The sequence below is a fragment of the Dipodomys spectabilis genome, unplaced genomic scaffold (genome assembly GCF_019054845.1).
Source record: "Dipodomys spectabilis isolate Male_0828 unplaced genomic scaffold, ASM1905484v1 ptg000264l, whole genome shotgun sequence".
NCBI classification, from domain to species: Eukaryota; Metazoa; Chordata; class Mammalia; order Rodentia; family Heteromyidae; genus Dipodomys; species Dipodomys spectabilis.
Genome location: NW_024870941.1, coordinates 1,164,143 through 1,188,005, shown reverse-complemented (window position 1 = coordinate 1,188,005; position 23,863 = coordinate 1,164,143). Strand labels below are relative to the sequence as shown.

Below are 23,863 nucleotides of genomic sequence, written 5' to 3'. Positions count from 1 at the left end.
TGTAATTAGTCACCAGAAAACCATAAGTGGAGCTGTGACTCAAAGTGGTAGAGCTCTAGCCTTGAGCAAAAAGAGCCTGAGCCCAGGCCCTGAGTTCAAGCCCTATCCATGACTAACATTTAAAAAAAATGTATGGGATCCTGAGTCTTTCCAAAATATTATGATTAAGGTAAAGAAAGCTCTGAGGACCAAGACTCTTTGCTTTCTATGTGCCATGAAAAAGCTACCCAGTCTCACCATGGCTCTCCTAACATATTTGTATACAAATGTGGTACCTTATTGCATACTATTTGGCTTCCTCCTAAGAGTATTTGAGGTATGAAGTGATTTTATTGGCCACATAGGCTAAGGCCATGTGATGTAGTCTGATTGACTAGAGCGGTTAATTCATGAATTAGGGCTTTATACATAGTCTGGGTTCATAAGTCATACGATCTTCTGAGATCATATGCAAATTTGAATTCCTCCATACACTTTCCTGGCGGGGGAGAAAGGCCCATACTTTTATGAGATTTTTTTTTTTCTTCTTCTTCTCCCTTCAGCTGAGCATTTACAACCATCACAAGGATCTGCCCACGAAACTGGTGATCGGATCTGGGGGCAGTAATCATGCTAATCTTTTTGTGCTTCTTTAGTGAAAAAAATCTAGGCGTTTTACACCAGGATTCTCTTGAGTGTGAAGAGCAGGGACGGGGAGCGGTGGGGGAAGGGGCTGCGCGCTGGCCACGAGCCCTCCCCGGTGGGCCCCTCCCCAGTGGATCCCTCCCCAGTGGATCCCTCCCAGTGGACCCCTCCCCGGTGGACCCCTCCCCGGTGGACCCCTCCCCGGTGGGCCCCTCCCCGGTGGATCCCTCCCCGGTGGGCCCCTCCCCGGTGGGCCCCTCCCCGGTGGGCCCCTCCCCGGTGGGCCCCTCCCCGGTGGGCCCCTCCCCGGTGGATCCCTCCCCGGTGGGCCCGTCCCCGGTGGGCCCCTCCCCGGTGGACCCCTCCCCGGTGGACCCCTCCCCAGTGGGCCCCAGGCGGCCGGGGAGCAGCAGGCCTCGCTCTGCGGTGGAGCCCCGCGTCTGCTCCCACCTCCCCAGGGCGTCTCCCAGATACCATCTCGGGCGCTAACGGGGCTCTCCGGGCTCTGGGGAGCCGGCCAAGCTCTCCTGCCGCTCCGGGTAGCGCGAGGCAGGCTCGGTGCCTGGCCCGAGGGCGAAGGGCGTGCTGCCTGCGGCCCAGCCAGCCGCCCCAGGTGTGGGGTGCTGCAACGTGGCATCTCGGGGTGGGGATGGGGGCCTCAGCCCCGAGCCGTGGTCTGCAATCCAGAGTTTCGACCCGAGGCCGGTTACCCGCACCTCTTGAGCTCGGCTTCCATTGAAGACCCTAACCACCCGAAGCTGTCTGGGCGAGAAGGTGCTGTCCCTTTAAGGGGGGCGGGGAGCGGACGGGCTGGCCGCGCCCCCTCACTCTGCGAGCCGCCCGACCACCTGTCTCCGGCCTAGCCACGCCCCTTTCCGGAGGGGCGGGGGAGGAGGGGGCGGGGAAGGAGGGCTTGAGGGTTTACCTTGCGGGGCGGGCGCGCGGCGCATGCGCAGGGCCGGACAGGTCCGCGGCGCCCTCACTTCCTGGCATTCCCCCTCCCCCTCTCGCCGTTACCCTGTACATCCGGGTCACTTGCCCTCCGCTCGGAGTCGCCGCTGCCGCCTCCGTTGCCGCCGCCGCCGCCGCCGCCGTCGCCGGGTTCGTCGCGGCTCCGCCTCAGGGGCAGGTGCGGAGGGGGCTCCCGGTCCGGCCGCCGCTGCTCCCCCTCTCCGGGCCCGGGGCTCCCCCTAGCGCCGCCGAGGAGCCGCCGCCGCCGCCGCTCGAGGAGGGCGGAGGAGCGCGGCTGAGAGCCTCGAGGCGCGAGGGCGGGTGAGTGATGGGGTTCGGCCGTCCCCTCCCCTCCCGCGCCCCTCGCGTGCCGCGGCCGCGCGACCCCATCTTGGCGGCCAGGCGGGCGCGGCGGGGCCCTGCGCCGGCCGCGGAGGGTTTCCTGGTGCCTGGACGCGGCGGCGGCGGCGGCCCGGGCCCCGGCGCCCGCCCGCCCGGCCCGCGGCCCGGCCTGCCCGGCCCGGCGCTCATTCATTCCCGGCCGCTTTCCTGCCGCCCGCCCGCCCCTTCTTCGCGCCCGGGCCGCCCGCCGCCGCCGGCGCGGCCCGGGACCCGCAGCCTCCCCGCAGCCCTCCTGCCCCCGGGCCCCGGCCCGCCGGGTCGCCCGCGTCCCAAGTTGCGTGTCCTTTATGGCTCCCGTCACCTGTGCGGCCCGCCCCGCCGCGCCGGCTCGCGGGGACCTTTCCCTGCCTCGCCCCCGGGCGCGGCCTGAGCGCGTGTCCGGGGCACGCTTCCTCCTCTGGCCTTTCCCAAACCGGGGGGCCGCCCCCGCCGCACGCGGGCAGTGGCTGCACCTCGGGGCGCGGGGGGACGTCCAGTTTCTGGTGGTGGTTCCCCTAGCCTAAAACCTTTGACCCGAGGCGGTTATCGCCCGCCGCCTCCCGGGCGGCCGCGGGACCCGCTCCCGTCGCGTCTCTGCGGTGCCGGCGTGGACTGAGCGCGGCCGGTGCGCCGCGCCGCGGGATGCCCTTCTGAACGAGGCACCGGAGGGAGGGGAGGGGTGGCTCTAACGTCCCCCCGCCCCGGGCGAGCGTGTCGGGCTTGGCGCAGCCTAACTCCACACGTGTGGGCCGTGCGCCCAGCGGTTTCGGGTTCTTTCTGCAGACCGAGGTTCCTTCCACCGGAGTTTCCCTCTGTGTCGGGAGGAGTTTCGATCACTTCCGTGTTTGGCTGCTCACGGCACATCATCTTTAGACAGGGTCCCTCAAGAAAGACGCACTCCGATCCTTTTAGTTCTTGAGTTGTGTTTAATCGTAGGGACCGGAGCTCTGAGTCTCAGGATGAGTTGGTGATTGGAGCTTAGTTGAGAGTCTGTCTGAGGTTGTGGCAGTGAACTGAAACTGGCCGGTCGGTGTCCGTGGGGGACATGACCGGACTTTTCCCCCCCTTTGACTTGGTGTATGCGCATGCGTACCGATAGTGGGGGCTTGAACTCGGGGCCTGGGCGCTGTCCCTTAGCTTTTCTCTGCTCAGAGTTGACCGGGATGTACCGGGATGGCCTTTTGATGGCTATTCCCACCAAAATCAACCTTTCTTGCCCAGGCTGGCTGCGAGCTGGGCTCCTCATATCTCAGCCTCCTAAGTACCTAGAATTACAGGTGTGAGCCACCAGTGCCCGCCTTCCATGTGATTTTCATAGGCATCACGACCACCTCAGAGGAGGTTCTAAAGCACGCCTATTGCCTGTGGGATATCTGATTCTTTCTGTTTCTTTCATTTCTCTTTCTTTTTTTATGCTGTCCTGGGGCTTGAACTCAGGGCCTGGCCGCTGCCCCTTAGCTGTTTCGCTTAAGGCTGACACTACTACCACATGAGCCACAGTTTCACTTCTGGCTTTTTTGCTAATTGAAGTTAAGAGTCTCAAGGACTTTCTTGCCTGTCTGGCTTCCAAGGTGATCCTCAGATCTCAGCTTCCTAAGAAGCTAGTATTACAGACATTGTGTTTTCTGATAGTAGATGACAGGCACTGTGTTTTATAACTAATTGCCTTTGAGGAAAACCTTGGCTTTGTGAGATGTTGTTGGATATATAGTATACACTTGATATGTTATGGTGTAGAGGATGGCTTTGTTTTGGTTGGTTGGTCATGGGGCCGGAACTCTGGGCCTGGTCGCTGTCCCTCAGCTCTTCAGCTCAAGGCTAGCACTCTACCACTTGAGCCACAGCACCACTTTTTTTTTTTCCTGTTTATGTGGTGCTGAGGAATGGAACCCAGGGCCTCATGCATGCAAGGCAAGCACTCTACCACTGAGCCACTTTCCCAGCCGAGGATGGGTTTTTGTTGGTTGTTTGCTTGCTTGTGATACTGGGAATTGAACTCTGGGCAAGTGCTCTTTCACTTGATCTATATGTCCTCAGCTGCTTTCTTTAATTTTTTTTTGGTGCCAGTCCTGGGACTTGAACTCAGGGCAAGGCTCTGTCCCTGAGCTACTGCTCCACTCTGAGGTTTATGGTAGTTAATTGGAGATAAGAGACTTTACTGTCAGAGCTGGGTTCCAACCGTGGTCATCAGATCTCAGCCTCCTGAGTAGTTAGAATTACAGGCATGAACCACGTATATCAAGCTGTATTTTGTTCTTTTGAAATCAGGTCTGGCTAACTTTACCTGCTGAGGCTAGATTTTTCTTTCTTAAGAAAGTGGTTAACTGGTCAAAGGGAGATGTGATTAAAATGGATTCTAGTTGCTCCAGCAAAAATATTATTTCAGGTGACAACTAAAGCTAAGTGAGGGCAGTTTATTTTTGGTAGGTTAAGGTGATATTTAGTGGGACTTAAAACTAGTTTCTTTAAACTTTTCCCAAATAAAAACAATTAAATGGTGCCACTCTTCAAATTATGACTTGTTTTTGAAGTGGTTATGTATCTTTAGTTAGCCAATAACAGTTGATGAAGAAGTAAAGAAAAATGCTTATTTCATTTTACTCCTAGTCTCCTTGGGGAAAGTACTGGATTATCACCTGAGATTGCTTCACTCTTACTAAGTATTGATGCATTCAGCTGTCAGACCCTATAATGTTTTCTTTGGCTGATTAAGGAAAGCAAGACTATCGCTTGATGGTATTTAATTATGGTGTTGGTTGTGTATCTTTTTGTTTTTTATTCCTACTTTTCTGATAACGCATAGAAGTTAGCACAGTTCCTGCCTGATGCTGGTGGATACTCAGTTAATATTTTGAAATGTTGAGTGAACACCAAGGTCAAAGAGTCTTGGACAGTAATAGTGTTTTGTAATTATGTGGCAGAAGTTTTAGAGAAAGATTGATTGCTCTGAGCTTCATTATTCCCAAGTATTTTGCATATTTTAAGTATGCTGGATTAGGTTACTTGAATGGTCTTGAGAAAGCACAATAGTCGTGTTAATTTTTGTCTGTTTACTTAGAATAGGTATCTGAAACATGTAAGTATATTACATAAGTATCTTGTCAACATTTATGAACAATACTCAATTTATGGAATTACACATTTGAAAGATTTTTTATAGGGGGGGTCGGTTGTGGGGCTTGAACTCAGCCTAGGCACCTCCTGCCCCTGAGCTTTTCTGCTCAAAGCGGGCGCTCAACCACTTGAGCCACAGCACCACTTCCCATTTGAAAGATTTTAAAAGTCAGCATAAAATACTTTGCTGTGTGAGCTCATCCTATATTATAACCAGTTCACTAAATAAATGTAACATTTCAAGCTTTTTTTTTTTTTTTTTGGTATAGTAGAAGTTTTTTAATACACAGTGTAATGTTAATGGTGACTTAACTGTTTTACTGGTGGTGCTGATGATAACAGTAGTTGGCAAAGTGACTGCTACTGGTCAGGCAGTGTTCTGAGACCTGTTTTAATCTTTTGTGTGTACCAGTTCCTGTACTAGGGCTTGAACTTAGGGCCTCACACTCACGTGGCTATTTTTGCTCAAAGCTAGTGCTTGGAGATAAGAGTCTCATGGACTTTTCTGCCCTGACTGGCTTTGAACTGCCATTCTCACTGCCTGGCTAGCATTAATATCCTTGTCTAACAGATGAGGAAACAGGTTAAATAACTTCAGCAACATAGCTAGTAAATGGTAGATCTGAGACCTGGCTCTTATTGTTGTGTGATATTGGACACTTGACCTCAGATCTTTATATGTACTGTTAGTTTTTGACCACAAGTTTTTGACAATTAAATGTATTTCTAGTTAATTCCTGAATAACACTAGGAGCTTGGAGAACTTATGTAAGTTGTTCAGATACACTCAAGTGAAATGTGGAAGACTGTTATTTGAACTCAGGCCTGTGGCTCATCTTTGTTAAAATTGTATTTCAAGGTACTAATTTATATGTAGCAGGTATATTTAAGACAGAGAGTCTCAGAACTTTTTCAGCTACCACACAGAAAGGATAATGTTCACTTGTTCTGAACTCTTCTGTGAATTTGTACAATATTATAAGTCATAGCTCTGTTTCCACTCATGTAAGGAAAAGGAGTGGCATCTATAAAACTCTTTAAACAAGGAAATTATTCCCAACATTTTGATTCTTCAAAATGTGACTGTAGGTGAGAATAACTTATCAAAGATGTACTATTGGGTAATTTGAAATGATACATGACATAAAGATATAATCTTGAAGCTATTTGTTTTGAAATGGTAAAGGTACATATTCTTCAAGGTAGAGGTACATTATTGTTTTATATGGGGCACTGAAGCTTTGAATCCTGTAGTTATTTTCTGTCCTACAGTATTCTCTATTTGATATATTTATTTAGTGCATTATGTATGGTTTTTATGAAATCCTGGGCTGATACAAGCTTTTCACTATCCCTGGAATACTTCTGTTCAACAGTTGGAATGCTAGTTTAGATTGAAGATTTTTAGAAAACACTTGATGACATATTCCCAGATGCTGTAACTGGAGGATTATTTATGCCATGTCTCTGTCCTTGGTATGGAGAAAAGAGAACGGAATACACTAAATGAAATCTGAAATTTAAGTGGGTCTTAAAGCAAACTCTTGGTAGTGGCTGAGGATTAAACCTCTTGAAGTATACTTTTGCAGTTTAACTTGTACTCTAATTATTTAGAGATTCTTCTTATTGAAGTATTATACGAAAACATTGCCTTGACTTTCTGGTATGCGCTTGTCTGATAATATAAAAGATCCTCTTACAAAATGGGAACAACTGTTACAAGCCTCATAACACTTGGAATTTTTGTCTCTTTTCTTTTAAAGACAGGGTCTTGCCATGTAGTTTAGGCTAGCCTTGAACTTGTAAGCTTTCTGCCCCAGTGGCTCTAGTGCTGAGATTGCAGATGTGAGCCTCTACACCCTATTATTGGACATTTTTTGTATTATAATGCAATATATAAGGAAGGCAGGATATAATTGCCTTAATTACTCGAATAGTTACTGAGTACATAAAAGCAGAGTTATATATTAATGAGCAAAACATTCATAGTCCCTCTTTAGAATAGAAGGTAAAGAAAAATAGTGTGACTTAAGTGATGTAGGGATAACCTATCCTAGATTAAGATAAACCCTCTTGTTTGAATGTCTTGTAAATCAAGGCATGTGGGGTAGACTGACCCACCACTCCCAAGGAAGAATGCATGGGTGAGTAGAGAAAGAAAGGCAAAAACCTTGAAGGTTGAAGAGGGCTTGTAATGTATTACAGAGATAATACCCCTGTTGGGCTGTAATGCTGCTAAAGGAGAAGTGGGAAAGAGGAAGCGAAATAACCCTAAGGCCATCTACCCAAGTCAATGTCAAGAAAAGGCGTTCAGTTCACTTGGGCCAGAGGCAGTGGGGAAACCTGTATAGGATTTTAATGGAGAGACTAAAATACTCAAGTTCAAGTTTTCTTGTTGTTCTGAGGGCTGGGTGTGTGTGTGGCTCATTGGTAGAGCATTTGCTTGACGTGCATTTTGCTAGGGCCTTGGGTTCCACAAACGTACAGATGTCAAGGAGAGGAAGATTGTTCTGGCTGCCTTTTTCTGATTTTTAAATTAAAAATTTTAAATAAAAATTTAACTTTTATTTTTGGGGTAGGGAATTGCCATATAGTCCAGTCTGTCCTCAAACTCACTGTGGGGCCCAGGCTGGCCCAACTGAAGTTTTTTGGCCCCTGAAGTATTAGAATTATAGGTAGGCACTACCACATCCGGTCTGTTTTGTCTGCTTTTAGGGCGTGGGTTGACAGTGAAAGAAAATTGAAATAAGATGAACTGTAGGGAGACAGGTTAGAATGTCATTGCCCAAAGCCCATGAAAAAATGCTTAAATTTGTATGATGCAATGTATAAGATTTATTGATTTGCTGGATGTGGTCTCCATAGAGCCTGTAACTTTGCTTGGAAAAGCAGGGAAGTAAAATCTCACAGCAGCTGAGATGCTGCTGCCTGGGGCTAAGGCTAAGCCAGATGTGTTTTCAAGTGAGCATTTTCTGTTGACTTACTGTGTTGTTAGTCACTAGGTATGAGCTGACCCATCCCAAAAGAAGAATGCCAGGCCAAGCACCCAGAAGTGGTCCATGCTTCCATGAGTCATTCAGTTTGCACAGAACCAAGAAGCTGACAAATAGATGCCTTTCAAAAGAAATACACCTGATAGTTGAATAGGTAGGCAATGAGTCAGAACTTTCAGGTTTCACCTTTAGGTGATGCTGAGCTTGAGTACAGTTGGTAAAACATGAATCACAGAGCCTTAGGATGTGAAGTCTCCAAAGTAGCACTTTTGTACATATACCTCTTCCTGATTGGAAAAACTCTGTCTAACACAGGGTGGAGAAGTACAAGCATCGTCAGTTCCTACAGTTCACCAAGATGTATTGTTATAGTGAATTGAATTGGCCTGAAGTGCTTCATATATAAGTCACATTTGCTTCCCTAGCCCATTGGAAACCCTGCCCAAATCCTATGAGATGAATCTGAGTGTCCCAGGTTGCCTGTATCCAGAAGAACCATAAGCATTTGAGTTCCTCAGTTTTCTGGGCAGTCTCAGATGGGTTCGTCCCTCATAGAGATCAGGGAGACCTCAGCCCAGTCACTAATCAATTTTTAACTTTATAACAAAAGAATTTGAGTTTGCCAGCAGAGTAATATTAGGGTAAGGAAGGAGAGGAACTATGATAGCAATCGGAGCTTTGAATTCACTCCTGATCATTTTCTCTCAGTTCACAAAGAAGCTTCTGATGCTTCACTTACACCTGAAGCTTTGCATTTGTCAGCAAGGCCATGATTACTTAAACCACCAATTTAATTAGGGGATTCCTTAGTTCAGCAGCCTAGTTCCTTTGCCTAGGCTTGGCCCATTGTCACCGTGCATCCCTTTCTAGCCCAAAATCAACCAGTCTACCATTGAGGCTGCTAATTTCAGTTTCACTTCTGGGGGGGGGGGGGTGGAGGGAGGTAGGACAGTAGAAGGGTAGAAGGGAGATAGGTCCTTAGTCCCACCTTCTTACCGTCTTCTAGGGTCATTCATAGATCCCAGCAATCTTCTGATTTCTAGAACTCAGTCAGTGTGACCTCTATCTTTTCTCTTAGAATGTCATGGCTCTGCATCCTAATCCAAATGCCCAAACTGATAAGAGGCGGAACAGTTTGAGGCTGTTTTCTATTGCAATCTAATGCGTTACCCTTTCCCATTCTTAGGGATCTGGTAGAAGACATGAATCTTGTTCAGAGATGGAAGGTAGGCAAGTTCTTTTTTTAGGGCCTGAACTCTGGGCCTGGGCGCTGTCCCTCAGCTCTTCAGCTCAAGGCTGACCACTTGCTCTGCCACTTGAGCCACAGAGCCACTGCCAGCATTTTCTGCTTATGTGGTGCTGAGGACTGGAACCCAGAGCCTCGTGCATGCAAGGCGAGCACTCTACCACTGAGCCACCTTCCTGGCAAGTTCTTTTCTGTTACCACAGCAGGCAGAGTATCGGCGTTTGCACTGTCTTTCTGAGCCTCATTCTACAGTGACTTGGTGAGGGTCAAGGAGTACTTGTACATATGTTTTTGGAATGAAGCGCTGAAATTAGGGAACCTAAATCTTTTACAGTAAGCAATATACACGCTTGTCCTTTGCTCTGTAAAGAAGCGTTTTAAACAATTTTCACAATTGTCCCCAGTGCAAGAAATCCTGGAAAGGTTGTCTAGAGCAAAGAGCAGTTGGTACTTACAACACATGCAAAATATCTGTGGAGTATTGTTTACCCACAGATGTAAATTGGTTCTCAAAAAAAATCTGATCTTAAAAAGGGTTCCTTGCATGTAGTACGAAGATGATAGTACATATAATTGATGTTTGTTTCTTCATCTGTTTTTTGTAGCAACATGTAAGTAATGACCATGGTAGAAGTTTGATTAAATTTCTTTAAGGTAAGTGGAGATAGCACCAGAAAGTAGTGACTGGCACATTTAGACATCTTTCTGTTTGGAAGAGATCTATATGTGTTCTTCAAGAATTTTAAGAGCATTAAATTGAAGTGAAATGAAAAAAAAAACCTGCCAGGATACGAGATAACTTTGCTTTTATTATATCAAACTATCGTTATCAACTTAAAATCCTTACAAGTTCTAACAAATGATGGTAATTAAGTACATTTTAAGGGAGGCTGCTTTTTCTGTTGAGAGACAGTACAGATTCAGAATTGTAAGACCTAACAGTGAGAGAGGAGGAATCTTGTCTTTCTTTTGCTTGCTCTCTTTCTCAGCTTAGGACTACATTTTATATTTTAAAAATCTATCCTCCCAGTTATATCTTTAAACAAGTATTTAAAATATGATTGGAGTTTTTATTTTGTGTTAAATATTATTTAATGTCTTCATTGCATGTGTGTGTGTGGTTTTGAGGTTGAACTCAGGGAGGCTACTACCACTTGAGTCACAGTTCCACTTCCAACTTTTTTGGTACTTAATTGGAGGTAAAAGTCCTATGGACTTTTCTTTCCTGGCTGGCTTCAAATCCTAATCCTGAGATCTCAGCCTCCTGAGTAGTTAGGATTACAGCCATGAACCACAATGCATGGCTGTACTTAATATTTTAATGGTGTTTCATAAATATACTTATCAAGCTAATTTTAAAAGTGCAGATAAGTCATTTTCATTGATTCCATTCATTTGAGTCAAACTGCACATGAGTTTATAGACTTGGAAATGTAACACAATCTCATGATGGCAGAACCCCACTTTGGATCGCTGACTACAAATCATGGATGGAAGTATTTTGGAAATAATCTTCTATACTAAAATGTGAATGTAGTTAAAGCTGTCTCTTTTTATTTATAGAACAGTATTAAAACAAGTCAAAATATGTAGCCTGGGGTTGACAACCCTTTGGAATGGGTGTGCCAAGTTCCACTGTGGTATGTGTGATGGGGACAGCTGGCCAGTGTCTGTCTTTGTTCTGAGGCACTGACCCTTCTTGGTATCTGTTAGCGAGCGTATTATTTTTCGTATCTTTTAAGAACTTTTTCTTAGCTGATTGGCAATATTCTTTCTTGTGTTTTTATTTTTATAAACTTACATAAGTTATGCAACTTCCACGTTTCTGTGTATTCCTATCAGTCATACTCCTCTCCTCTGTCACTATCTCCTCTGCCCTTCCTTTCCCTTTTCCCCAGACAATTTCAACAAGCTTTTTGGCTCAGTTTTCATAGTTGTAAAAAATAAATTTTAACCATATTCATCCTTTTTCAAAATGTATTTCAGAATTTTTTTTTGGTCCGGTCATGGGGCCTGAACTCTGGGCCTGGGCGCTGTCCCTCAGCTCTTCAGCTCAAGGCTAGCACTCTACCACCGAGCCACAGCGCCACTCCCGGCTTTTTTCTTTTTGCTTCTGTGGTGCTGAGGAATCGAACCCAGGGCCTCAGGCATGCAAGGCAAGCGCTCTACCACTGAGCCACCTTCCCAGCCCTCAGAATTGTTTTTTTACCTGTCCTGGTGCTTGAAGTTGGGGTGTCCTGGTGCTTGAACTTGGGGTATGGGTACTGTCTCTTAGCTTTTATGCTTAAGGCTAGTGTTGTACCACTTTGAGCCACAGTGCCATTTTCTGGCTGTTTTGGTAATTTTATTGGAAATAAGAGCCTGGGGCTGACTTTGAATTGAGATCCTCAGATCTTGGCCTCCTGAGTGCCTGTGACTACAGGCGTGAACCACCAGGGCCTTCTATATTATAGTGTATGAGGTTTCTTTCTCTTCCTTCTTCCCTCCTCCTCCTCCTCCTCCTCCCCCCCCCCCCCCCTCCTCTTCCTCTTCCTCTTCCTCTTCCTCTTCCTCCTTCTCCTCCCCCCCCCCTTCCGTTGCTGGTGGCTCAGCAAAAACTCAGAAGTGGAGTTGTGGCTCATGTGCTAGAGCATAAGCTTTTAGCAAAAAACTAAGGAATGATATTGCCCAGGCCCTGAGAACAAGACCTAGTACTGACACCAAGAAAAATTTAGTTATACAATCCAGTCTTAGTTAACTTTGTGTCTGAGGTAAGTTTTTGAGTTCATCTTTTTTCATGTGGATCTCTAGCTGTATCAACCCTATTCAGAAAAGACTCCTTTAGCCCGTTGAACTGCCTTGGCATAGTTGTCAATAGTTGATTGCAGGTGAATAGGCTTATTAGAACTTTTAGTTTACTTTTAGTTTTTAATTGTTCAGTGTGTCTTGTCTTTTTTCTAGGCCCATAGGGCTTAATAACTTCTAGCTTTGCATATCATGTTGTCTTTTTTACCAAGATATATGCTGAAATTTGTGAAGAACTGAAGTGATAGAGAAGCAGATGAACAAAGCAAGTCACTACTAGATCATCTCAGTTTGAATAAACACCTTTCCATGCATCTTTAACATATGGTCATTTTACTTGAGTATGTATATGCACATACACACATCCCATTTATACATAAAGACACATCATTATTTGCCCCCCCCCACACACACACATAGGTCTTGTGTGCTTTTTCAATGAATACATTTATTGTCAACTTTGAGAGAACTGATTATTTTTCTGCAGGCGCTTTTGTAATTCTCTGAATTTTTACTGACATAAACTTCTGAGACTTGACTTTTTTGGACTAAGAACTATGAGTGCCTTTTTCTTGGTAGCATGTTTAAATGGAATTTACTTCTTATTTTATCTTTGGAAAGATGACTTTAAAACAAATGGGTAATGACAAATCATGTATGATTGAACAAAATGAATACCCATGTCCAGTTTTTGATTTTTTTTTTTTCAATCGGTTGTGGGTCCTGAACTCTGGGCCTGGGCACTGTCTCTCAGCTCTTCAGCTCAAGGCTAGTGCTCTACCACTTGAGCCAGAGCGCCACTTGTGGCTTTTTCTGCTTATGTGGTGCTGAACCCAGGGCCTTGTGCATGGAAGGCAAGCACTCTACCACTGAGCCACCTTCCCATTCCCCCATGTCGTTTTAAGCATTTAAGATTTTCTTAAATTTAAGAGTATATATTCTTAAATACTAGATTTGGTCCGGCCCTGGTGACTCATGCCTGTAATTCTAGCTACTCAGGAGGCTGAGATTTGAGTGTCATGGTTCAAAGCCAGCCTGAGCAGGAAAGTCCGTAAGACTCTTTTTTTTTGGGTCCGGTCGTGGGGCCTGAACTCTGGGCCTGGTCACTGTCCCTCAGTTCTTCAGCTCAAGGCTAGTGTTCTACCACTTGAGCCACAGCGCCACTTCCGGCTTTTTTCTTTTCTTTCTTTTTTTTTTTGGGTCCGGTCGTGGGGCCTGAACTCTGGGCCTGAGTGCTGTCCCTCAGCTCTTCAGCTCAAGGCTAGCGCTCTACCACTTGAGCCACAGCGCCACTTCCGGCTTTTTTTCTTCTTGCTTATGTGGTGCTGAGGAATCGAACCCAGGGCTTCAGGCATGCAAGGCAAGCGCTCTACCACTGAGCCAACTTCCCAGCCCCCCGGCTTTTTTCTTTTTGCTTATGTGGTGTTGAGGAATCGAACCCAGGACCTCAGGCATGCAAGGCAAGCGCTCTACCACTGAGCCACCTTCCCAGCCCCAAGTCCGTGAGACTCTTATCTCCAGTGAACCACTAGAAAACCGGGAGTGGCACTGTGGCTCAAGCTGCAGAGTGCTCGCCTTGAGCTGAAGAGCTCAGGGACAGCGCCCAAGCCCAGAATTCAAGCCCTACAACCGACCAAAAAAACAACAACAACAACAAAAAAACTAGATTTGGTAGTTGACAAGTGTGGAACCAGAAAGTATATATACATAGTGATACAGACTTTTATTTGCAATCATAGGAGAACTAATATCCACCACAAGCTTAGTTTACAATACTAATGAAGAAATGTCGGCCTTTGCTCTTTTGCACTTTGTGAATTAATCCTGTAACCTTGATGGAGCCTGAGATAGGTTTAGCAGCCATCATGGAACTTTGGTGAACTCTGAAATTTGTCCCATCAGTCACTGAAGGGTGAATTCTATTATCAGAAATTCCCTTGGCATTCACGTTTTTATTGTAGTAGGGTTTTATATGTTGAATACATGGTTGAAAATCACCTTTAGTGAAGTAACAGCTATAAGAGACTGTATAGATTATGCTGAATGTTAAAAAAAGAAGTTTAATCTCTGGCAAGGGGTGACTGTTAAAGGATTTCCTTGGAAATGATGGAGTAAGGGTAGGTGCCAATACAGTAGAGATAGTGTTTAAAGAAAATGTGTTTTACATTATTTGGGAAATTGAATTGCTCAATGAAATGACAGAAATGAGGTATTTTTGTACACAGTAGGCATGTTTGTATTTAATTTGTGAAGCTAGGATTGGAGCTGAATGTACATGGTAGGCAAATGCTCCAGCACTAGGGTACATGTTCAGCCTGTGAGATTTCAACATTTTTAAACTAAGAAATTTGTAGAAAGTGAAGTGGTCTAACTCTGGTGGAATTAGGGATTTTTATTTTCTTCCTCCTTTTTATTTAAAATTAGGAAAGTATAACATACATTATGTGACAAAGTGCTAAAATGAAATTTGTATTGAGTTTGGCCCTGTGTCATACTGGGGCTTAAGCTCAGGGCATTCAGCTTGCTAGACAAGAGCTCTGCCGCTTGAGAGCCATGCCTCAGTACTTTTGCTTTTAGTTTGTTTTTCCAAGAGTCTTGAGTCTAGGATCTCAATTCTTCTGCCTCTACCTCCTAAGTAATTTGGATTATGGAGTGTGCCATTATACTAGGCTAAAGTAAGTTGTTAGAATGAAAGCACTGTAAAAGAAATGCCAAGAAATTCTTGTTACTTTGAATATCTCCCGTATCCGTTGAGTTAAAAAATATCAGAAACTTGGAAATTAGAAGAGTTTTTGACCAAGTTGTTAGAAATTAAGTGGTAGAGTATTTGAATTGAATTGATGGGGTACTACTCTCTTCTCCCAAGCTCTATCTTTGTGGAAGAAATAGGAATGTTCTGTGAAATAAAAGGGTTTATGGTGAACACTTAAGGAGCAATTTGTGGGGACACTATATTGATATCTACTCTTGTCTGAAATTTTAGCATCAGAGGAGTGCAGGGTTGCTACTCATACCCCCAGAGCTGTTTTGAACAAGGCATGTGTGTTATGCTGGCAGCTAATGAAGCTCATCTGAGGACGCTAGAAGTTGGGGTAGAGGATGAATTCTCAGAGATGTCTTGTCCTTGATCTGTGGAGTTGGGGTAAGAGATCCCCAGGGCTTGGGTGGGTCAGAACTTCCAAGGAACTTCTGGAAGCATTCTGTGGCAGCTTTAAACAGTTTTTCTGAGTGCTGCATAGGGCTGAGCAGCACAGGCACAGCTGGGAAGATGAGGAAACTGACTTTTTTTTGGGTCGGTTGTGGGGCTTGAACTCTGGGTCTGGGTACTATCCCTAGGCTCTTCAGCTCAAGGCGAGCACTCTACCACTTGAGCCACACAGCGCCACTTCCAGTTTTCTGGTAGTTAATTGGCAGTAACAGTTTCACAGACTTTCCTGCCCAGGCTGGGTTTGAACCGTGTTCCTCAGATCTCAAAGTCTCCAGAGTAGCTAAGATTACAGGTATGAGCCACTGGCTCCCAGCAGGAAACTGACTTTGAATGGAAATTCTGACAGTTTGGGTGGAAAATCTGAAGATGGTTAATAAATAAAAGTTTAGTGACATTAGCTATTGCCACAGAGTAAATTTGAAAGGACAGTGGTGGGACAAACAAAACTGTAAGCTCTATGTAATAGTTACAGATGCTTTTTTATTTATTTATTTTTTGGAGGGGGGGTCATGGGCCTGAACTCTGGGTCTGGGTGCTGTCCCTCAGCTCTTCACCTCAAGGCTAGCGCTCTACCACTTGAGCCACAGCGCCACTTCAGCTTTTTTTTTTCTGCTTATGTGGTGCTGAGGAATCGAACCCAGTGCTTTATGCATGCAAGGCAAGCGCTCTACCACTGAGCCACTTCCCAGCCCCCAGATGCTTTTTTAATATGAAAAATAAAAAGAATTTTCAGGAGAAGAGTATTCCCAGTGATGCATTTTTTGGTGAGTAAAATGACTGACTTTGAGACTGTCAGTTTTGTTCTGTAGTCTCATTCTCCCCTTACGGTTACTAACATAAGGTAAGTAAATTTATTTGTTAGTTTATTTGTTTCTGCAGTACTGGGGTTTGAATTCAAGGCCTCATGCTTGCTAAGATGCTCTACCATTTGAGCCATTTCTCTATTTTATGCTTGTGTTCTGTTTTTCAGACAGTAGCTCATATATTTGCCTACAGTGGGCCTAGAGTACAGTCCTCCTAAGTATGGCCTACAGTGTAGCTGGGATTCACCAGCTGCGTGACCATGCCCAGCTTGTTTGTGGCTAGCCTTGGCTAGCCTCAAACTGGCTGAACTCAACCTGGGATTCTACGTTTGTATCACTGCACTTGTCCATCTAATTTTTGAGGTTTGCTTCATTTACTTTTTTTTTTTTTTTTGGGTCCGGTCGTGGGGCCTGAACTCTGGGCCTGGGCGCTGTCCCTCAGATCTTCAGCTCAAGGCTAGTGCTCTACCACTTGAGCCACAGCACCACTTCTGGCTTTTTTTTCTTTTTGCTTATGTGGTGCTGAGGAATCGAACCCAGGGCCTCATGCATGCAAGGCAAGCGCTCTACCACTGAGCCATCTTCCCAGCCCCTTCATTTACTTTTTAAAAAGGGAACATCACCTGTATTTTAGTGCTTTACAAAATAATAATTACGGTCTGTAATAAAATGTATCATACACACATAAATTATTACTCTTTTCCGTTGCTTTTCTTAACATATGTTTTGCTTATACATTTCTTTAAATTCTAAGTAGAGGTAGAGGATTTGGTATGAATATAGGGTGTAGTTACTAGCAAGGATAGGAGAAATGTTGGTTTTCAGTGAAGTCCAAGTTCTACTCTTGAGTTGAAACATAGAAGGTTTTCAGAATAGAATTTGGTTTTACTGATGTGTATAAGGAAGCATGTGAATTAGGAAATGGAGTCATGTGCCCAAGTGGAAAATCCCACATTATTCTTGGAGTAATCTGCAACACATGAAACAAAAGAAACTGGTGGTGGAGAGAAGACTTTATAACAAACACTATCATTTTTACAGTGTACTTTATTTAGAAAGATTTTACTAATATTTAAAAAATGATCTTGGTGTTGTCATTTTCTATTTAACATTCAGATTTGAGACTTTGAAATTAATTTTCCTTTATATGAGCTAGGTACATAGATGATTTGATTCATACCATGTTTAGCTTCTATCTTTATTGTTTTTATCTGTACTACAGACTTAGATTTGTAACATAGTTAACATCTGCTTAATTATAGAAAAACAACTTTAAATTAGGAAATTGAGACTAGAATTTTGTTTTTTTCCTCTTTTCTTCTTTCTTTCTCCTTCTGCCTCCTTTTTTTCCTTCCTTGTGCTGGGGATTGAATACATAACCTTGCAGAATATTTCATTTTTATTTATGTACTTTCTAAATATAATTTTAATGCTACTATTAAGGTGTTATACAGCTGGGTTACCTGAGTACATTTCTCTTTTTGGACAGTGTTAGCCTTCACTTTCCTCCATTCAGAATATTTTTTCAATTCATGCGTTTTTGGTTGAAAGTGTCAGAAACTGTAATTTGGATAGATAAAGGAATTTATTGGGACAATTTCAGATGCCTCATAGAATGGTGGAAAGATTAGGAATCTAGGTTCACTGAGTGAGCAGTAACCAAAGGAGCCTGGCTGGGCAGTGTAGCCACTGGTCTATTGCTGCCACTGTGAATCATTTTCCAGGTCTCCCTGGTTTTTGGGCCATTCTGTCGAGATAAATTGCCTCAGTGTTTTGGTCTGGCCTCTCTTATGAATTCTGTCTTTCACCTTTTCAGCATCTGCAGTTGGTGTTTCATCACCTTCTCAAACATGTGGGAAACTGGACTCCTGCTCCTTTTCAATCCACACCTGCTCCTTCCCAATCAGACAAACATATTGTAGATATTTTGTAGGATATTCTGTAATGCAGATTTGTTATTTTGGCATTTTCTGCATAGGTTATATGTACTTAATAGTTACTATAGTATGCTACTGTTGAGTACTTCATACTACATCTCATGAGAAGGCCCTGTCGGTTATATGTAGTTTTGGTGATGGTAAGTTTGATTCCTCATTCAATGGTAATGCTATCAGACTGTGTGATGTCTAATTCCCCCTGAAGTTACCAACCATGAGCCTAGTATAGGAAAATGCAAACACACACCCACACACCTGACTAGTAGCAATTATCAGGAAATTAAAAGGATAGAACTTCTAATGTTTTCGTTTTTTTAGCATGGGAGAAAAGATAAGCAAATAACTCAACATAAATCTGAAATAATGAAAAGCGGATTCAATCAACATTAACAACCCCTTAATTTGGAATGCAAAGTTAGCAGTTAATATACAGTTTTTTTTTAATTTTTTTTTTACTATGTGACCTATGTATGAAAAAAACGGACATTAGGAAGAAGGTTGGAAGTACTGGCTAAAAAAGACTGATGATCTGTTTACCAGTGATCAGTCATTTCCCCTTGCTTTCATTAGCATAATGGTCAACATTTTTTCCATATTTACAATGTAAGTATCTACATTTTTATATTTTTACTGGCATCTTTAAAATATTTTTCCTCTTATAATGGAGAGAACAATGGAAAAGTTGACATAGATCAACATGCATTGTACTTAACCTGACTTATGAAATTGTACATTGTACATTTGTACATTGTAACCTCTTTTTAAATAAAATAAAAATATTTTCTCAATTTGAGAAAGCATAGTCTAGTTCTCAAGTGATTGAAAATTTGTTTTTTGTTTCAAGAGCTTTTTCTCTCCAGCTTGAATAAATACCTGACAGGTACAAATGAAAACCATGAACTATATAATGAAAGAAAGTCTAGGTACTTTTATATCTGATAGAATTCAGATGAAAGAGAAAAGGAGAAATTAGAAAGCGTACGGATTTTTGGGAGTAAAGCTTCTCTGAGCTGCTTACTTGGGGACATTGGGCACACGGGCCATTGAGAATTTGGGGACTAACAATGAACATTCAGAGGACGTTGTTCTGGTGAATTCTGTGTTGTTTCAGTCTTAGTTGAACAAAGCCTTTTTCTTTTTCTTTTATTTTTTTTAAAGTTTTAACTTAGGTTTATTGCATTGTCAACTCTATGAAAGTAACTTATAAAAACAATTATTTAAAATAACGGTGGACCTGTTGCAACAATGAGAAGTACAAGGTCATGTTGAAAACGAGCTTTACAACGTTGGTGCAGGGGGGGGAAGGGGGGAGGATGGGGGGGTAGGGGGGAGATAGGGAAGGGATGTGAAGGGTAAACAAAGGAGTTGGCTGCAATGCTTGATAAGAAATGTATGCATTATCCTGCCCATGTAATTGTAACCCCTCTGTACAGTATGTTCACAAAAAAAATAAAATTAAATAAAAAAAAAACATTTTACTAGGCTTGATTCATGAAGGTTACTGAGGGTGTGATATTTAAATATGAGAAATTACTGACATAAAAATAGCCTCTAAGGGCTGGGAAGGTGGCTCAGTGGTAGAGCGCTTGCCTTGCATGCCTAAGGCCCCGAGTTCGATTCCTCAGCACCACATAAGCAAAAAGAAAAAAGCAGGAAGTGGCACTGTGGCTAAAGTAGTAGAGCGCTAGCCTTGAGCTGAAGAGCTGAGGGACAGCGCCCAGGCCCAGAGTTTAGGCCCCACGACCGGACCCCCCCGCCCCCCAAAAAAAAAAAGTAGCCTCCATTCCATATCACTATGCAGTTTGCAGTGGAGATAAAAATACATTTTTCTGCTGGGTGCTGGTGTCTCATGCTTGTAATCCTAGCTACTCAGGAGGCTGAGATCTGAAGATCGCCGTTTAAAGCCAGCCCAGGTAGGAAAGTCTGTGAAATTCTTACCTCCAATAAGCCTCCAGAAAATCAGAAGTGGTGCTATAGCTCAAGTGGTAGAGCGCTCACCTTGAGCTGAACAGCTGAGGGACAGCGCTCAGGCCCAGAGTTCAAGCCCACGGCCGACCAAAAAAAAGCCTTAAGGACTTCAGTTTTATGATGTATCTTCATTAACAATCAAATGGTATTATTTTTTCTTGCCTCTTTTAGAAGAAAATATTCTCCTTTTCCAGTTCAGTGGGTATGCTAATATTAAATCTTTAAAAAGTTCTTTTACTTAGATCAAAGCATATGAAAATGTTCTTTGGAAGTTAGTGCCAGTGGTGCTTTTTAAAGTAGGAGACAAACTTCAACACCATCACTCTCTAGCTTTCTCTGACACTCTTCTGGAATTAAATTATTCCCTCATCTGTTTCCCATAGCAGCTTAACCACAGAATTCTGAAATAGCATCTTATTTAATTATCATGGATTGTAGTGATTTGTTTACATGTCATCTCCTAGACTATGAGCATCTCGAGGGCAGGCCTTGTTTCACTCTGCACTTCGTACTCTGCCTTGCATATAAAATCTGGCCTTTTGGAATATTATTTTAGATTATGCGAAAAACCGTTTAATCAGGAAAACTTACTATTTTGATTGCTCCTAACACACAGTTAAATATACAATATTTTGATTGCTCCCAACACACTATTAAATATACAATATATAATAATCTGTGCTTCCTGTTGAAGTTGTTATTTTGCCAGCCCAGAAATTTGATTATCATGGAGCCTTTAGCACATTTTAAGATCTCTCTTAAATTATTATTATTATTGTTGTCATTTTGGTTGCACTGGAATTCAAACTCAGGGCTTTTTGCTTGTTAGGTGCTTTACTACTTAAGCCATCCCTCCACCCCTTTTGTGCTTAATTACTTTTGAGATAGGTTCTCAATTTTTCCTGGGGCTGGCCTGGACTTTGATCCTTTTACATAGGATTTCTGAGGTGGCTAAGATGGTTTCAAACCACATTCTTCCCTATCTCTACCTCCTTAGTAGCTAGGACTATAGACATGAGCCACTGGTACCTAGCTTGATTACATTAATTTTCAGTAGAAGTTACCTGTTGTCCTAGATTGATTTCATCTTACCTCATTTTCCCAAACAAATCCTTTTCTTTTTATTGTGAAAATACTGTACAGAGGGGTTACAATTACATGGGCAAGATAATGAGTACATTTCTTAGAAGCATTGCAGCCTCCTCCTTTGTTTCCCCTTACCATCCCTTCCCATTTCCCCCTCTATCCCCCCACCCAATCCTCCTCCCCCCTCCCCCACAAATCCTTTTTAACTGTAGATGCATTTATTTGTTTCCTATCTTTAAAGATGTCTGCTTATTTACTCATTTAGTAGATAGATTGGTAGAGAGAGAGAGAGAAAAAAAAACTATGATATGTCAGATACTGTGTTTATTTCTGAGGAGAACAGTACCAATAAGTGCCATGATTTGACTGTCATTCATAGGAAAGGACTGACATTTCAGTGAGTGATGTAATATCTTCTGAGGTCCATAATGGAAAGCTTGGAATTCACTCTTCTGCCACTATCTTCTTCTTTAAATTTCTATTATAATTGTAAGCTGTAGCAATCTAGTGTTGATAGGTTATTATAAACTCATTCTTATATTTAAGTGTTGTTTCCACAGGAAGTCAATACCCTCTTTTAGGATAAATATCTTATCTCTTTGTCTCTCAAGTGATACTAGACACACAACAGAGATTGTAATCATGAGTGTTGAATTGGTAAATCCCTGACATTCTGGTATTATTTAAATTGGGTCATGATGTGTACAAAGATGGTAATAATAATAGGGCCTATGCAGAGGAGTTACTGTTGTTCCCAACATGACAGGTGAGAGATTGAGAGTATGTGTGCATGTGTACGTGTACACAGGCAAGTCCTGAGGCTTATGCTCTTGCTTAGCTTTTTTCCTCAAGGTTGGTGCTTTGACTTGACCCACACTTCGATTTCTGGCATTTTACTGATTCATTGGAGATGAGTCTCATCTGCTTGGGCTGGCTTTCAACATAATCCTTAGGTCTCGGCCTCCTGAGAATCTAGGGTAATTGATGTGAGTCACTTGTGCCTGGCCTCACTAATCTTATGACTGAACCTGGCACCGGTAGCTCACAACTATAATCCTAGCTACTCAGGAGGCTGAGATCTGAGGATCATGGTTCAAACCCAGCCTAGGCCAGAAAGTTCAAGAGACTCTTATCTCCAATTAATCACTGAAAAACTGGAGGTGGTGTTGTGGCTCCAGTGGTAGAGGGCTAGCCTTGAGCTGAAGAGCTGAGGGACAGCACCCAGGCCCCCAACCGATCCCCCCGCCCCCCAAAAAATCTTATGACTTGGGTATTGCCTTCCTTTTTAAGGGCATAGCATAGTTTTTGTGGGGTTTTTGTTGTTATTTTCTTATTTCAACTCATTTTACAAATGCAAGAATCATTCTTTGTTTGCAGGCAGACTAAAAACAAGGTTGTGGGGTTAGGTTTGGCCTTTATATTATATGGTTTGCAAACCCCGGTATTGTAGACATAACATTCCCATATCTGGAGTTGCTCACTTTTACATAAAATGTATTTCTCAACCTAGGGTTAGACAATCCTTATAGTATAATAATGCTATGTGTCATCTTAGAAAGACAAATGCCTGGTGAACCAGTGTCTGCTTGCTCTTTGACTTGTGTAGTTAAAAAAAAGTGCCAGCGGTTCATAGATGACTGTGCTGAGCAGCTATTTTTGCTAATAATGCTGGGCAATGGTTGCTAGCATTCTATACAGAGGGAAGTAATACTAGTGGATTTCCTAAGAAAAATAGAGCTAGAGATTTGGTTTTATTATCATTTTTTAACTCTGGGCCTGGGCGCTGTCCCTGAGCTTCCTTGTCTCAAGGCTAACACCCTACCACTTGAGACACAGCTCTAATTCTGGCTATTTTGGGTAGTTTTAATAGAGAGAGAGTCTTACAGACTTTTAAGTTCGGTTGGGTTTCACGGGATCCTCAGATTTCGGCCTTCTGAGTAGCTAGGATTGCAGATGTGAGCTACTAATGCCTGGCTTATTCATTTTATTTATTTACTCATTTATTTAGAGACAGGGCCTTGCACTATTCTCTACACTGGTCTGGAACTTGAGGTCCTTCCACTTCAGCTTCTCAAGTGCTAAGATTACAGGTGTATGCCATATCCTGCTAAAATGAAATGTTAGTAGCAGAGCACTCACAGGTGAAACTGCTTTAGAATTGCATAGATGCAATGCTCCAGTGTTGGATGGAGTACTAGAGAAAGGAGGGTAAAAGTGGAAGTAGCTTTAAACTGGACTTTGAAGGATAAGGGCATTTTACATTTTAGCAAGAAGGAAAGGAGTTCCTTTCCAGAAGGAAAATGGATTTTAGGACTGGAATGGGCCTAATCTATTCGGAGGCTCTGCTCAAGCCACTCTAGCAGGATGTGTTGTGGATTGAGCCAGGAACCAGAATGAGGGTTCCTAAATATGTCAGTTAGAGAATGTATCCTGAAAGGTATTGGGGACAGAAGTTTTTCAAATATGGCAGTGATCAGATAAAATTAGTGCTTCTCATGGAGAAGATACACTTCAGAAGAAGGTGAAGTAAAAGATAAGCATTTTATGCCAACTGCCTAAACTTAATTTTCCTGGGTTTCATCTTTCTCATTTGTGAAATGAAGTTGGATTAGGATATGTTTTCCAAAGCTTTATTTTTAGCTTTTAAAATACTTTGATTCTGTGGGCTTTTCTTTTAGTGAGTGATTTTAGGGGGAATACTCATAGACCAGGTTTCAAAATTAAGTTATAAATACGAATATGAGTCAAGATGTCTTTTAAGTTCAAAA

At 43.3% G+C, this 23,863-nt stretch overlaps 1 protein-coding gene across 7 annotated transcripts in view; it reads left to right on the top strand.

Moving 5' to 3' along the window:
- Cyrib (CYFIP related Rac1 interactor B) overlaps window positions 1-23,863 on the top strand; it is a 114,281-nt gene that overhangs the window by 44,446 nt on the left and 45,972 nt on the right. The window contains exon 1 of one of the 7 annotated variants that reach the window (XM_042699927.1): window positions 1,817-1,896. The exons of 3 other annotated variants lie outside the window; for them this stretch is intronic. Coding sequence is in view for 1 of the 4 variants with exons in the window: in XM_042699920.1 (XP_042555854.1) it covers window positions 15,193-15,235 (43 nt within the window). In the remaining 3 variants the exon portion in view is untranslated. Of the gene's footprint in view, window positions 1-1,816; window positions 1,897-15,177; window positions 15,236-19,319; window positions 19,331-23,863 lie in introns of those variants that run through there. 3 more of the 7 variants (XM_042699924.1, XM_042699920.1, XM_042699925.1) reach the window with 3 other exon arrangements.